This window comes from Phaethon lepturus, unplaced genomic scaffold, assembly GCF_000687285.1.
Source record: "Phaethon lepturus isolate BGI_N335 unplaced genomic scaffold, ASM68728v1 scaffold14724, whole genome shotgun sequence".
NCBI classification, from domain to species: Eukaryota; Metazoa; Chordata; class Aves; order Phaethontiformes; family Phaethontidae; genus Phaethon; species Phaethon lepturus.
In genome coordinates, this window is record NW_010535606.1 from 58,559 (window position 1) to 74,427 (window position 15,869).

General features: G+C 42.9%; 1 protein-coding gene across 1 annotated transcript in view; it reads left to right on the plus strand.

Moving 5' to 3' along the window:
• The window catches only part of NYAP2 (neuronal tyrosine-phosphorylated phosphoinositide-3-kinase adaptor 2), a gene marked incomplete at both ends in the record, with an annotated part of 23,756 nt that extends 8,289 nt beyond the window's left edge, over window positions 1-15,467 (plus strand). Inside the window, one exon of the mRNA XM_010285896.1 lies at window positions 14,370-15,467. Within this exon, the coding sequence (XP_010284198.1) occupies window positions 14,370-15,467 (1,098 nt within the window). The remainder of the gene's footprint in view (window positions 1-14,369) is intronic.
• Between the last annotated feature and the right edge of the window lie 402 nt (window positions 15,468-15,869).

The window sequence follows — 15,869 nt, forward strand, 5'->3', positions numbered from 1 at the left end:
TGCTGAGCATGTGGGCTTTTCTGCACTGTGTACCACAGTGCTCCGGGCCGCAGGAGAGTTTATAAGCCTGGTTGCAACCCCAGGCCCAGACTGCGCTTGTGAATTCACATCATTCTGCCCCAGAACTAGCAGAGCATCTAGGACCTCAAAGCAGTGTTGAGTGTAACGCAGACGTGTGGAGTAGGAGACTTTCTCCAGGCTGCTGCCACCCTGAGGTCTGCTGACTGTAATAGGGTCACTGTAGTCCCTGGACATGCCAACAAGGCAAGGAAATGTGAGACCCTTACTCATGCAGTCAGCTGGGGTCTAGGAGAGACTACTAGCACAGGTTTCACATCGTATGAAAGTCACTAGATTGCTTTTAGAGCCAACCAAGCCTTGGAAGTACTTCAGCTGTGTTCTTGAGGTGTCTGAATCAATGATCTTTAGCAGAAAGACCACAATGAAGAGAGAATCTCTGAAGAAAGCTATCATATGGCAGCTCTTGTCCACTGCGTGGTTAACTTGCAACCTCGGTAGACAGCCCCTATGTAACTGGAAGGTTATAGTGTCAATAAATCCATTCATGATCGTCAGGCCACTGTATGTCAAGCCTGGAATACTGCTGGAAAAAAGAAGTCGTCATATTTTTGACTGTATTTCCTTTTGTTTATACCTCAGGGAACCATAATACTGGGCCTTCTCAGCATTTCCACCTGTGAGCTGAAATACTGTGAAACACTAGATTCTTGCATTATTTTGCATCACTGAATGGCTCTGAAATCAGGGCCAGGAGAGGAGGGAAGGAGAAATCCAGGTAATTCTCCTGCCTCATTTTGACAGCCCTTCAGAATTAGTTAAGGATAACAAAATGCCAGTGAAACAACAAAAATAACGATTTTTGAATACTCATACTACACTTCTGGTTACCATACTGTCTTTGGCATTGTCTGTTAAAGACATTGCGGACAAATGAATAAGGGCTTGAGGCATCAGACTGAAACCCTAAAATCCCTGTTTACTCTCAGAGCTGGTCTGTGATAATACAGATGTCTGGAAAAACTCATTTGGAATTAAAGAAAAAACCCACAAAACAGATGCACTTTTTATTCCACAGCAAATACATTGGGTTTTCACCGCTTCGTGTTACCTTACTTTTAAATGGTGCCCTAATTCTGTTCTCACTTAAATAACCCAATGAGACAAATCCTTATGGAGTGAAGCATGACTGAGCTTTCAAAGGATTTCCTTCCAAGAGGTTGATACTGGGGGGGCCAAGCACCCTACACTCACGTTGGCTTTACTGGGAACGCACAGTGCTTAGCAGAATCACGCCCCAAGAGATGTAGGTCTGGCTCCAGGTGAGACTGTGTCATGGCTATCCTGTTTCATTGGTAATTTCTTTCTAATGACTGTTTGAATATAGTAGACTTGGTTGGTGCGCTGGTTTGCTGCTTTCATCTCTTCCACTTGGCTTAATGCTGGATGACATCAAGCAACATATGCCTGACATGCTACAACTGTGTTTGGCATGTCATGCTTTTCAATTCGTACGTGTGCAAACAGTGCTGTGTTGGGATAACATGCACAGCAGTGACAGCTCAACAGAGCACAGCTTCCTTTTTGTGATGCCACCAGCTTGCCTAGAGGTGACAGTGTACCAGCCTGGGCTTTCCATAGATTCGGGGTGGGCAATAAGCACTCACAAATTTTTGTGCTGATTTTCGTGGCCATAACTTTGAACTTCTGGCATGTCAAACAAGAAGCACATCCCCAAAAATCTGGTGTGATTTGCAGCTGGCTGCTGTTCAGGGTGGGGAGAGGCTTAGATGTTGGAAGTAAAAAGATGAAGCATGGTGTACTTGACATCATCAAGAGGCATAGCTAAATACCCATTTCTGTGCAGTGGTATAATATTTGCCATGGCTTCCATCATTTCTTTGAGATAACTATGAATAATACTCTGCCTTCACATTCACAACCAGCTTGCATGTAACAGTTGAATAATTCTAGCTTCTCTTAGCTACTCTTTCTTAGTAGTAAAACAAAACCAATACTGCAAGTACAGGACTCTGTGAGCCTGGAAAAACTCAAGTCTGTGTCGGGAGCAGTATAACCTTTGGGTTGTTGGCCCTAACAGTGCTTTGTGGGATGAAGAAGATTCCTGGCATTTTCCCCTCCATGCAATGACATTCTTGCTTTGCAGAATGCTGAAGGATGACTTGGCTGTAAGCCTTGCCTTAGGATCAGTGTGGTGGTGCCACAACACTCCTCAATTGGGAAAGTTTTAGTGGGGTTATGTTTTTGCTTATGACAATGGAAGTCTCTTAATACTTCGATTTTGGTGAATAAGATGGTAAGTAACCATTTCATTAAAACAAAAAAAAGCGCCATGACCAAAAAAAGCAAACGTACAAATGTGAACCAAGCACAAACTTGAAGCTATACCGCTAGTGTGGATTCAAAAGCTTGATAGTATGTCTAGCCTGTTTATTTTCTTAACTACTACTTTTTGCAAACAAAAGTATGGTAGCTCAATGTATGTTATGGCTCTGAATTATTTGTTATTTTCTGTTAAAGACGAGATAGTTTTTATATCTGTTCTGGATAAATATCTGCAGTGAGTAACTGCTGTAAGATCCCGGTCCTGCAAATACATGCTTGCATGTGCTTGCATGCGAGTGTTACGCCAAATGGAGACTTCTGTAAATAATACTAACCATCTCCCAGGGGTGTCAGTGGAGGAACAGGGCTCTTCACAGTTCTGCCACGGGCTCAGATGACCTTAAGCATTTCACTTGGCTTTCAGTGTCCCAGATTCCTCCTTTGTAAAACAGAAATAGTGACGGGGGCTTTGTTTTGTGAGGTAGTTGGCAATCAACTTAATGATCAGAGTATTTCTGCTCACAGTCATAACTTGGGCTAATGGGACATGTGTGAGTGCTTTTGTGAACAGCACTGGAGAAGGAGGCTTTTGAGTGGAGAAGGGAATACGTGAAAAAGACTGGCCTTGCTTAATGTGAAATTCCACACATCTGTCAGGGTTTCATTTGTGAACTCAGGGCAGCCACGGTGGAAATGAGGATTTCATTTCTCAGCATAGGAACCACTCAAGTTCCCTTTCCCAACCTCCTGTTGGTATCACTGATGCTGCACTGCATGAATAAGGGTGGCAAAATCTGGGCTGTGATTATGGTCCAGCTCTGTGGAATGCTGAATGCTATCGGTTTACAGCACAGACAGTCCCTGGAGATGGTAAGTAACAACCCCCCTCAGAGCTTAGGCAGTTCTGTGCTGTCCTGTATCAGAGGCTGTACCTCAGTGGTATGGATGAATTCCCACAAAAAGCTTTGCTTCTGAGCAACAGCAAAATGAAGCAGGCTGTAAACACTGGGTTATAGCAACAGCTTCTCGTTTCCTGTGGTGGTAACAGCTGCTCCAAGTGTGGATGCATCCCTGTGTCCTAGTGACAGTAGATGTTAGTGCAATCTTCACGGGGAACTTCAACAGCTCCAAGACAGGATAAAAAGGAACATTTCTTGCAATGAGAAGTTGCTTGGTAAAGGAAATGATAAGATATGTTGTCTGAGAAAGCTGACTGGGATAACAGTTTCAGCAGTCGCTGGCTTTTCAGTGGCAAAGCCAGCATTGGCTTGTCCCTACACCCATGCCACTGTGTTCTGCACTTAGTTGAACAATTAGGACTGGCTTAGGGGCTGTGCTGTAAGGTTGGATGGGTCCAAATTATAAGTAAATTAGAAGAAGGGAAAAATGGAAGGGAAGGAGAAAAAGGGGAAGAGGAGGGGAGTGCTGTGTGTGTGCTCACTGCAGACAAAGTGTGGGAGAGACAAGGGGAAATAATAATACAGTTCATTCATGTAAAGAGCTTTTGGGAGCAAATTATGATCTTGGCTCTCGGCAGTCATAGTCTGGTAGTTGATGCCTGCTTCTTCCCTTAGATACTGGCTAAGATCTTTTAGCCTGTGAAACTGCTCTTGCTTTAATTGCCTTTCATTTACCTCAGCTTTCCAAACATTTTTGCTAGAGAGGTCCACTTTTCCTCATTGTTCCATCTTCTGTCTTTGGCTCCTTGGTCTTTTTTCCCTTTTTTGCAGGGTGCTAGTTTTTAATCAAGTCTCTTTCTTGTTCCCACTAGTTCTGCCTGTGAGTTGAACTGAACAGGTTCTGCAGTCGTGGGTGAGGTAGGAACAGCTTCTGGCAGCAATCCCTCTGTTCTTTTTTGTGCTCCATCTTTGTCTTTTCATCCTCCATCTCACTTCTCAAGTGGCACAATGAGGTTAAGCCTGGCATTTGAAACAGGAGAGGGCTCTCCTGAAGCTTGTCTGGAAGTGCTTTTACAACACTGTCAAAAGGGTACTGTACACTGCAGCCATACCAGCTGAATTTATGGCGATTAGGCCCGGCTGCATGACCCTTATAGATCAACACTATTATAGGCTCTACTAGTTTCAGTAGACCACTCTGCAAATAAATGCAAGATGAAATCATAGATACCAGGTGCTCAGAGAAGCTCTGAGTGGGAGGCAGCTGATAATGTGTAGCTTGTAATTTTGTCAACACTTTATATAGAGTTGAGGAGGAGAGAGGAGTCACCTCTGTGGAGGTGGAAGTAAAATGAATAGCTGTGCGGCTCTTTCCCTAAAGCCGGTTACGCCGATTACTTCAGTAATGCTCAGCCTCTGACCACAGAGCTGTTACATCTCCGGGCACTGCTGCCTGCCTGTGAGCTGCTCTTGACAATGCTCTGTCCGCTTCAGCTGTCATCATGTTCACCCAAAAGAATGCTCAGTGACAACCTGCAGGACCTGCTTCTGCAGGGTCACCTTGTGTCCTTTCGGGCAAGAGTGCCCCTTTGGTTGAATTCTTGTTCGTTGGGGCTCATTGGCTTTCTTGATGCTCCTGCTGTGGTGACTCATTTGACCCCCCGTGATCAGCTTTGTGCTTTGTTTTGAAATGTGAGCTCCACGGCGGAAGGGCCTGCCGATGTGTCATTCAGCAGCAGCAAGAGGCTTTTTATACAGTGGCCTCAAGGAAAAGGATCGTACAAAGCCCACTGAATTTCTGGGAGAGAGGAGGTTAGCGAAACCTGTTAGTTCCTTATCGCTGGTGGGAGACGCTGAGGAAGCGCAGCAGCATTTGTGGGGCTGCTGTACCTGTGGAATAGTTGGGTGCAACACGTTTCATGTTGGAGTCCCCAGGAGGTCAGTATTACGCGCAGTACCCCCTCGGTAGGTCTGCCAGCTTGATTTAATGGGCTGCTATTATTTTAGAACCTAGGCAAACAGATTGCTACTTACATAAGCAAATAATGAATTTGACCTACTTATTGTGTCTGTAAGTAGAAGACAGGCGTTACTGTGGATCTAAAAAACGAAGAGTCTCGTATCTCCAGACACATTATTCAAGTCTTTGCATATAGTCACCACTAGTGTTCTGGACAGGACGGTTGTGAACCAAAGCACCAGTTAAATCAAGGGAGTAAATACAGACTATTTTTCTAGATAAATTACGTAGGTGAGCTAAACGTAACTGTTTTGTTAAGCATGTGCTCTTTCTCCAGCTTGACTTCCTTCTTTCCCATTTTCCCTGTAAATAATTTCAGAGTCCACTGTTTGGGTGCAGGTCCTGGATTTAGAAATCACCCAGAGCATCTCTTGCAGAGATCAGTTTCAGTGTCTCTGAGTACTGGGTCAGAAAGCCTCTGTACCATACCTTCTCCAAGAAGTTTATGAAAGTCCAGCCAAGTGATTTCCCACATCATGTCCCTCAGCTACAACAGCTAGTAATCAATAGCGTTATTCCTGTGAAGCCAGGAGTTGTGCGCAGACTGGAGTACGCCGTTGTTTCATGTCAGCATTGACAAACGATACCACAGAGGCCTTCAGTGCCCTTTGGGTAGCAGGTAATAGATGAATAAGCAGCTAAGCCTTCAAAGGCTTACTGGTGTCATAGTGGTGTCCACCACATACCAAGGTCATATGATGTAGGTATCTAAGGCACGTGTCGGTGGGGCTTAGCTCTTCACGCATACCCAGAAGCATCCCGTTCTGAGCAGGAGAGTGCGCTTTTCTTTTTGCAGGTCAACAGAAATGCTGCTGCACTTGCAGTCATCACGCGGCACAGCCTGTAGAAACCGTCAGACAGATGCAGAGCCTCACCATCTTCTGCGTGGTATTCGGGGAGCTGCGTAGCTACAGGGCGGGAGCGGGGGCAGCTAGCGCAGGATGAGCGCTGTATGAGAACTGGGCTCTAATAGCTGCACCGCGATGAAGATGCTGGCTGCGGGGTGGTGGGGGCTGATGTCAGCCATCGTTCTCGGTGTGAAATGCAGTCAGTTTGTGGGTAGCTGTAAGAATAGAGCGATAACAGTTAATTTACAGTAAAACAGTGAAAGCTGTTCAGGTTTCGTCTCCAAGATGACAGTCAAGATACCGTAACTGTGGCTTTAAAACTGAAGGGCTTTACTCATGTTGCTGATCTGTGGCTGTTTTTCTGTACTCTGTTGTAACCGTGTTTAACTCTTCAGTGCTCCAACTCTGTATAGGGTCCCGCGGCAGAGCACCAGAGCCGCCAACAGAGTACATACGCTTTGTCTGCAAGCACGATTCAGTAGTTCTATTTGCACACTCTTCGTGTAATTCATCTAGTGATGCTTGCAATTGATAAATTCCTATGCCAATTGCCTTTCTATATCTAGAATTCCTTCAGATTATATACAAGTTACAGAATTTTTTATTCCTACTGTTGCACTGGCTGCAAAATTTGTGTTGCGTACGCAGACTGCAGGCTATCTGAAACAGAACCAACCTGCACTTAGCAATATTGGTTGCATGTGTGAGGATCCTTTACTCAGAATCCTCCCACCTCTCTCTCCTCAATCTGCTTCCACTGGAACTGCTGTAACCTACACCCATGAAATGCTATAGATCCTGGCCCCTTGTGTCTGGGGAGGGAGTTCAAGGATGTGTTTCTAAATGGGTACTCAGAAATCATTGCAACCTAAAAGAAATTACTGTGAGGTTTTTTTTATGTTTGCCTCCATTTGCACTCAATTCATCAGTTTCCCTGTAAGAGGAGGATGATTCAAATTGACTTTTCTCAGTTATCCAAAATCTGGCTTTTTCTGCCTTTCCAGGGCTGTGCCAACTGACAGTAACTTTTAGCTTCAGTGTATAGTACAGAAAGGCTTGATTGCAAATAATTTGTAGTTCTTTCTTGAACACTCTCTTTTCTTTTTTTCTTTGCCTATTCAATGTTATCTGGACAAATCAGGGACTTCAATTACTCATTCATTAAAAGAACTAGAATGTGAAGTTCAAAATATGTGAAAGCACAAGGCTGGGCATTCGGAAGGAGATGTAGTCACTTTGTAATTTTCTGCAAGCTTTTGGAGACCTTTTCGCTGTGAGAAAGGGTAATAAGCAGAGCTCAGTGTGTCAGGTGGATGCACAGAGAAGTGGAGGGCTATGGAGGAGAAAACCTGGAGGTCAGTCTGCTCTGGAGCATGGCAGTTTGGGGAGGGACTTTCTCCAGCATGCTGATACTCCAAGGTTTTTGAAATGTTCTGGCATCTCTGGGTCTGCCCTCATCTTGATAATGCAGAGCAACAGACCCGCAGCCCCTGCCGTGCTGGGAGGAGGCTCTTGGTGGCAGGGCACTTAGTGCAGTAGCTGGCTTCTGGGATTCGGTGCCAGCTGGGAACATAATGTTCCTGCCTGAATCCCAGCCAGGTGTGGCTACCTTGGCATACACAGTGTATAAGGGGCCATTGTGTTGGGGCTGAAAAGTAGGTTTTGTGGCCCAGATACACAGCCCGAAGCTGAATCTGGCAGCAGCACATCTTCAACCGTGGTGCCTATCAGTTGCAGTAGTTGCATTGTTGGCTTAATGCAGAACCGAATTTAACTCCAGGACCCAATTCTGGTCTCTGTTATACTGGTGTTTAATTCTGGAATATCACTACTGAAGCCCCTAGGTTTCCACTCTTGAATTAGAGTAGAAATCAATCAGTTTAAAAGATGGAAGAAGTTGTAGCCAAAATAAAGGAACCCGAATACTTTTGAATAAGTTTCCTTAATCGTAGCCTCGAGACATCCGAGTAGCACATCAGTATTATTTTCTGACACTGTCTTTTAGCCCTTTCATTTTTAGTACAGTTTTGTCCTCTTTAGATGCTCAAATACCTTCCAGTAAGAGCTAATAGATTCAGGAGGGGGAAGAAATAGGTACTGCATGAAATCATTGTGCTGAAACCACCTATTGCTTGCAAAGCTGTCTGAATGAAGCAGATGGTTCTTTTATTCCTTCCATGTTCTTTCCCGCTTCACTTTTTCCTACTTGCATCTTTTGGAAAAGGAAAAGGTAACCTGCAGGGAAAGGGCTTGTGTCCATGAGGACAATGCTATTTTGAAAGCCAGGGTTTTTTGGTGACAGATAAGTTGTCTGATGTTACTTCAACCTCGTGATGACATTTCTATAGTCAGTTGCCAAGACGCATCTTTGTGTGTATATTTTATGGCTGCGTAGGAACATTTGTCTTCAGAAATTCCTTGGAGAAGAAAAGATGCATGTTCAACACTGCATTCCTCCAATAGATACATTTAAATTTGCTTTAGTTTTCTACTGTTGCTTTCCAGTGATGGGAACCACTGTGCATGGATTGATATAAACAAATAAATTAAAAGAAAAACCTTGCGTAAAATACCTTAGAGCCTAAACTGGCAAAAGGCAGATGGTGAAAATTGTCATTAAGGGGTGAAATGACAGGCGAGGCCCTGTGGCCTGTGACAGAGAGATGAATTAACCTCGGGTCTCCTGAGTGCCGATCTTTTGCACAGTTCAGAGGAACTGTGCCTTTTTAAATTCAGTTTCTCTAACCATATTCAAACTTCATCTACAGAGATAATCAAATCCAACCCAATATAAGCGCTGGTGCACAAATGCACTTAAGATCATGTGCAACTTTGAACAAGCAGTTCATTTCATTAAAGCCAGTGGGGTTACTCATAGTCTTGAACATATATGTATATAGATTCTGTGCTACCCTAGAGATGGATTTTCTCTGTTGATTTATGTGATGTAAATCGGAATCTGTGCATCTTTGGTTCAGTATCCAGCATGCTCAGGGTTTGATTAAAGAAATCGTATTTCCCTTCACTTCTGAAGGCTCTTTTTGATAGAGGTATGCCTCAATATACAGCAAGATTAATTCTTTCTGCATTTAAAGTAACATTTTTAAGAATGTTAAAAATTTTTAGGCCCCAAATAATTTTTTCATTTAGAAAGAAATTGAATGCTATAGCCTCTTGTAGAAATTGGAAGGGAGGAATTTTTCTATTTCATGTATTTTTATTCTGTTTGTTACGGTGAACAGCGCAATAAATCAGCTTGGTCTCTGAACTGCAAAAGCTGGTAAACACCCAAAGGACAATAGAAAACAACAAAATTCATTTTAGTTTTTAGATGTTTTCACTCATTCTTCACACAGTGAGCAAATAATAAAAAACAACCTGATAACATATTTTCATATTTCAGTCTCTCCTTAAAGAGTAATAAAATACCTCAGGAGGATGAGATGACCAGAAGCACTCTGTATTTCCAAAATCAACTATGAAAGTCAGATTATCTGGGCATGTCTGAAAGCTATGCGTAACCTTTGCGCTACAAATATCTCATTTCAAAAATGTCATATTCTGCTTATTCAGTAGGGCTTCCATAAGGCTATTTTAAGCACCATGCTGCTTGCTTCTAGAGGAGAACTGTAGTTATTACAGCCTGCGTGTTCTTGCAGTTTATTAAAGCTAGATAACTGCTTGGTAGTAGGATGCTATTAAACAGGGAGGGTTCCTGCCCAAGCAGCGTAATCGCTGTGAAGTTTGGTTTTGTTTGCAAGGGTCGTCGTGCCTCCAGTGTATAAACTGCGGTAGTTTGGGCAGTTCTCGTGCCAAAAAGGAGCTGCTGGCATCGCAGCCCGCGCTCCCGCAGCCTCCGCGGCCAGGGCAGCTCCCCTGAGGGCAGAGACCGCGGAGCAGTGGCTGAGCGATCTTCCGCTGATCACCGCCGGTCTGCTCGACCTCCTCGCAGACCTGGTGGTCTCTCCTGCGACAGAAGCACTCACGGGAGCTTTGTGGTGCACTTTGACATGGCCGTTGAAGGGAACTTGCACCTGGCAGGGAGAGGAATAGTCCTCAATCTCCTTTCTTCCATGTATCTCTGGGTCGGGCCCAGTGTGCTCTGACGTACGAGTGGCAGAGTCTCAAGGAAGTTACTGGAGACAGTTGCACCAGGGATGTGGTAATCCGTGTTGAAAAGCACTTAATTACTCCATGTTTAGGAGTAATTGCACACATTGCACACGGCAATGTGTGCATCACCAATATGTCAGCATGGTTTGCTTTTCATAGGAGTTTATGTTCCCAGCAGGCACCGAATGCTTTTTCTGCCCGATAAATGTCAAGTACTTAAAGCAATCTTGCCTGTTCCTCTCTGGAGATGGCCAGATAATCTCCTTTCATTGGCTGTGGGATCTTGCCAGGACTTCTGCATTCATACACATTTATCCCTGCCAAATACTGGTAACACAGGCCCTGGACAAATGCCCCCTGCTCCTTCCATTAGCTTTGCACAGCTCTGTTCAGTTGCAGGATTCCGGGTTTTTTTCTGTGTTATTCTGGGCTGGAGCGGTAGTTCGTGATCCATATTCCATTATCGAGTGTGCCGCAGAGTTCAGCCCTTGCTATGGAGCTGTTTCCGAGTAGAAACCTTTGTTAAATAAATGTGGTAAGTGTCTTGCACCACAGCCTTTTTCAGCTCATTCAGTTTGCTTCCTGAATGCCCCATTGCAGCTGAGGGGAGTTCCCAGCAGATGTTGAGCAGTTCTTCTGTTCCCAGTCAGGATAAAAAGATTTCTTTGCTGTTTACCCTATCCATTTACCTGTGTATTTTCTCTAGGAAGTCTTACAGCACCAAATGTTCCTGCTCTCTGTAGCATATAGGAGGTACCTCTATACATTTATAAGGCTTATAAAATATTTAAAGCATTTAGTTTTAAATTTTAGTTTGAAAAGTCCAGTTCGTCAAGGAGAGAAAAAGATCTCAATAACATACCACCTCCTGGAAATAGATGCTTTAATAAAATAAACTGTGGCAGGGGAAAAAATGCTTTTAATAGAAAATGGAAAGTAAGTCTTTCACCTTGTCATGTCTTGCCCTGTGTATCAAACAGCAAGACTAGGTCATTTGACCTTCTTGTTGATAATGTCACCGAGGTATTTTAGGCTAATGCTCATGCGATGGCAGACGAGAATGCTGCGTGTGTCACTGTGGTATTTAATTTCAACCCATGCAAAAATACTTTATAAGACTAGATGGCAGAATGTCCATCATTTTTCCATGACATTTCTCATTTCCTTGTCTATAATGTAATAACTTGTGAATGTTGTATATGCAAACCCACAAAAAAGGACTGGTCTAGACCACATGGCAGAACATCGTCAGTTGGATAAAAACTGTGAAAATGGAAGGAGGAGGGAAGAGACAAAATATGCTATTTCTAGCAATTTGTTTGAAAACACAGTACTCAACCACTTTTAGCTATTTTTGGGTAAAAATATCAGCTAACACTAGCCTTGTGAATGACCTCCAGCACAAGAGCATCTTTTGATTACTTTGTCCATCACTAATATCTCTCCAGACAAAGATATGGAAGAGTGGGGATATGGCTAGAAGACAGAGCACGTTCTCAGAGTGACAGCCATGGTGCAGGAGGTATGGAAGACAGCATAGGGAACGGGTCTGACGAAGGCAGAGGAGTGCAAACATTTGTATCTCGGGTATCCATTAAGGATGGTAGCAGGATTTAGACTAGATATAAGGAAGAAATTTTTCACAATGAGGGTGGTGACACAACTGGCACAGGTTGCCCAGAGAAGTGGTAGATGCTCCATCCCTGGAAACATCCCAGGTCAGGTTGGACGGGGCTCTGAGCAACCTGATTTGAGTTGAAGATGTCCCTGCTCACTGCAGGGGGGTTGGACTAGATGACTGTCAAAGGTCCCTTCCAACCCAACGATTCTATCATTCTATGGTGCACAGGGAGCCGAAGTCTGTGAGAAGCCTCTGTATATGAAATACACAATTTTCAAATGCAACGAAGTGTGTAATCCTTTAGCCAGCCTAAAGTAGAGTTCAGGTCCTGGGCAACATGTTCAGAAATGACCAGGCAGTTTGTGCCAGTCTCATTGACGGTCTCTTCATTTTAATGGCACCAATCTGAAGAAGAATGCTTTTGCCAGGGTTGTAAATTAGATTAACAGAGGTGCGGAGAGACGATTGAGATCAAGTTTATGTCAGTCAAATGTACATGAACATAATATACAAATAACAGACTAAACAAAGAGGAAATAGCGATTTAGCTCGAAACACGGCAAGAAAAAATCTGCTAGTATTGTCAAATACGACAGGAGTAGTATTTTCTGCAAAGCCCAAATGATTCTGGTAGCCTACATCTCATTCCCAAAAGTCTATCCTAATACATTCAAGAAAATTAATTTGGGTTAATTAAAAAGACAAATTTAAAGTGCATTAGGATATATCCACATACTCTTATCTGTGGTAGCTTTTGCATGTCCCTAGCCTGCTGCAAAGTGGAACACGTTAATTGGAACCATCATGAAACCATAATATAATTTTTTTAGTTGCTTGTTGTTTGTTTTTTTTTTTAATTCTGCTAAGATTTTTTTTTTTTTGCTTTGTTGTACCTTAGTTATAAGTTATGCTGAAACAAATGCTGTTGATGAAGAGTGGTCTCATTACTTCATAAATGTGTACACACATACATTCACAGCTCCTTATTCCTAAAAAAAACTGGAACCTTGTTTAACATCTGCCTGTATTGCTATGCCTTGTAAGAATTGAAGAGAGGTTATTTAGCAGATCAAAGCAGAAGTGTGACAAAGTGATAACGCTGTGTCTGAAGCCTCCTCTGATACTGCCCAAAGCACGTTGGGAAGATGCTGTGATGCACATGTCTTACAGCCCTGAGCCGCTGTCCTCGCAGACTGTCAAAATACTGTCTTTCGGCTGGCAGAGCAGTGCCTCGCTGATGGCTTTAGCAATACATTTGCGGCTGCTTCTAAAAGAGGGTTTTTAAGTCCATGAGCTACTGCTTGGTTTAACAGTAGAAATTTGCCGCCTGTTTTCTGATGGGTCAGCAGAAGTCTAGAAATGTCTCTGAGCACTGAGCTTGCGGTGGCAAATCTGGAGCAGTGAATTGGTAAGACAGGAAAGCTGCCATTCTAAACCGGCCTGTAGTTTATGATTTTTCTTAAATTGGGAAACTTAGCAATGAGGTATCAAGGCTTTCAATGCAAGAACTATTTACCCTACAGGAATAAAAATTAGGGTTAGTGTATGTGGTAAATTTTATTTCTGAGTAAGTTTGTTGAGTCCGCTTAGGATAAAAACTGACTTCACCCGAACATTTAAGGAGGCATTTTATTAACCCCGATATGTAATGAGATGTTTTATTAACTATTTATGCAAAGTGAACAAAATGCACTTTCCATTAGTTTCTTTATTGTTTAATTCATAAGGGATAATTTCTAAGAAACACATCACCTCTCAATTCAATTGAATTTCATCGCAATGTTTTGGTTTATGATTTCAAAGACAAAATGGTATATTGTTTTCAGAAGTAACCTGTTTAGGAAAGATCTGAATCTATGAGATACTTTCTTCCCCCTTGACTTCACTGAAGTCTCATTAATTCATAGGATTGAGTCCAGATAAATGATTAGGATTATCCCAATAGCAAATATTATGGTATTTGTGTGTGAGTGTTTTCTTTCCCAGTCAGTGCTGAGAGAATTGTTGTGCTTTATGCAAGAAGTTACTATAAATATAAAGGTCTTGATTCTGTGTCACTGCAGCTACATCACTGTCATTCCAGTATGAATGTCCAGGATCTTAATTTTTCTCTTGTAGCCATAAGGAGTTCATTTGGATACGTAGTTTTATGTCTTTGGCAACTCTGGGTCTTTAAAATCCCACAGTGATACTTGAAAAGCATAATATTTAAAAATGGAAAGTCCCCTATTCAAAGAATTTGGGAGAGAACAGATGTCTTGGAGGAAGAGCAGTGCTCGCTAGCTATGTAATATTAGAGTGTCAGAGCATTCTGGGGGAAAATTAGGAATGTTTTGAATAGGGTGTTATTTTTATAGTGTTCTACTGATGTAATACCAGAGAAAACCAGCAACAGGCTGGTCCCAGAAAATCCATTCCAGAATTACGACAACATAACAGAGATCCTATGGTTGACAAAGTGGGTTACCTACTTCTGATAAATTTATATTTTCTTCTGTTTTCAGTGTCAGCCAAACCAAGACCTCACAGTGATGAATACACAAAGAAGATTCCACCTCCTAAGCCGAAACGAAATCCAAACACTCAGCTAAGCACATCTTTTGATGAAACATATATCAAAAAGCATGGCCCTATGAAGACAACACTCACTAGGGATGCCTCTTTATCACAGGTCAGCAGTCCTGCCCCAGACACAGAGGAAGAAGAGCCTGTTTATATTGAAATGGTTGGGAATATTCTCAGAGACTTCAAAAAAGATGAGGATGACCAAAGCGAAGCAGTCTATGAGGAGATGAAATACCCTATATTTGATGACGTAGGCCAAGATTCAAAATGTCAATGTGAATATGACCATCACACTTGTTCTTCTCAGTGTGCTACTCCCACAGTGCCTGACCTAGATTTCACCAAGTCTTCAGTGCCATCTACTCCCAAGGGCTTGCTTTGTGATATACCCCCACCATTTCCAAATCTGCTTTCTCACAGACCTCCGCTTCTGGTGTTCCCACCAGCACCAGTGCAGTGTTCCCCGAATTCTGACGAGTCTCCTCTAACTCCACTAGAGGTCACAAAGCTTCCCGTTTTAGAAAATGTGTCTTACATCAAACAACAAGCTGGAGCTTCTCCCTCTTCACTGCCACCTCATACACCAGGCCATCAAAAACTGGAGAAAGACCAGGCAGTATCTCATGGAACTAGCACCCCTGGGCACACCTCCTCACCTCCTCATCCTTCTACTTTATACAGAACACAGTCTCCACATGGTTATCCTAAAAGTCACTCCACCTCACCTTCTCCTGTCAGTATGGGTAGGTCTCTTACCCCCTTAAGCCTCAAAAGACCTCCACCTTATGACTCTGTACATTCAGGAAGTCTCTCAAGAAGCTCTCCATCAGTGCCTCATTCTACAGCCAGAAACACATTGCAAGAAGGAGGAAAGATGGTAAATGCCTCGGTCAGTACCTACGGGTCATCGTCTCAGAGTGGTTCCCGTTCTCGGACACCCACCAGTCCTCTGGAGGAACTAACCAGCCTCTTTACCTCAGGACGAAGTCTCCTGAGGAAGTCCTCCAGTGGCAGAAGATCCAAGGAACCTGCAGAAAGTAAGTTCTTGATGTAATTTTTCCTTGTTCTTCCTTGTATAATAATATCTTTCACTACATTGTACTAAATCAGATGCTTGCAAAAATCAAATACCTCAGAAGTCTGAATTCCTTATATAAATTTCTTGTAACAGGAAGAAAAGTGATTATTGTTAAAATTGCTCTAGTCTTCATATTGTTACATTTTTAAGATTTTTTTAAGTGTGCATACTGCACTACAGAAGTACAATTCATGGCTTGGTCTTGCAAAAGGAGTCAATTTTTATTAGCTTTTCCACAGTTGTAAGGGTCCCATGTTAGTTGGGATCTTCCCACCATGTCACATCCTTTCTTGATTGATACTAAGACACAGTAGTTGTCCAAGCAGCTTGTACCAAAATAACCAAACAGTAGTTGTTTATC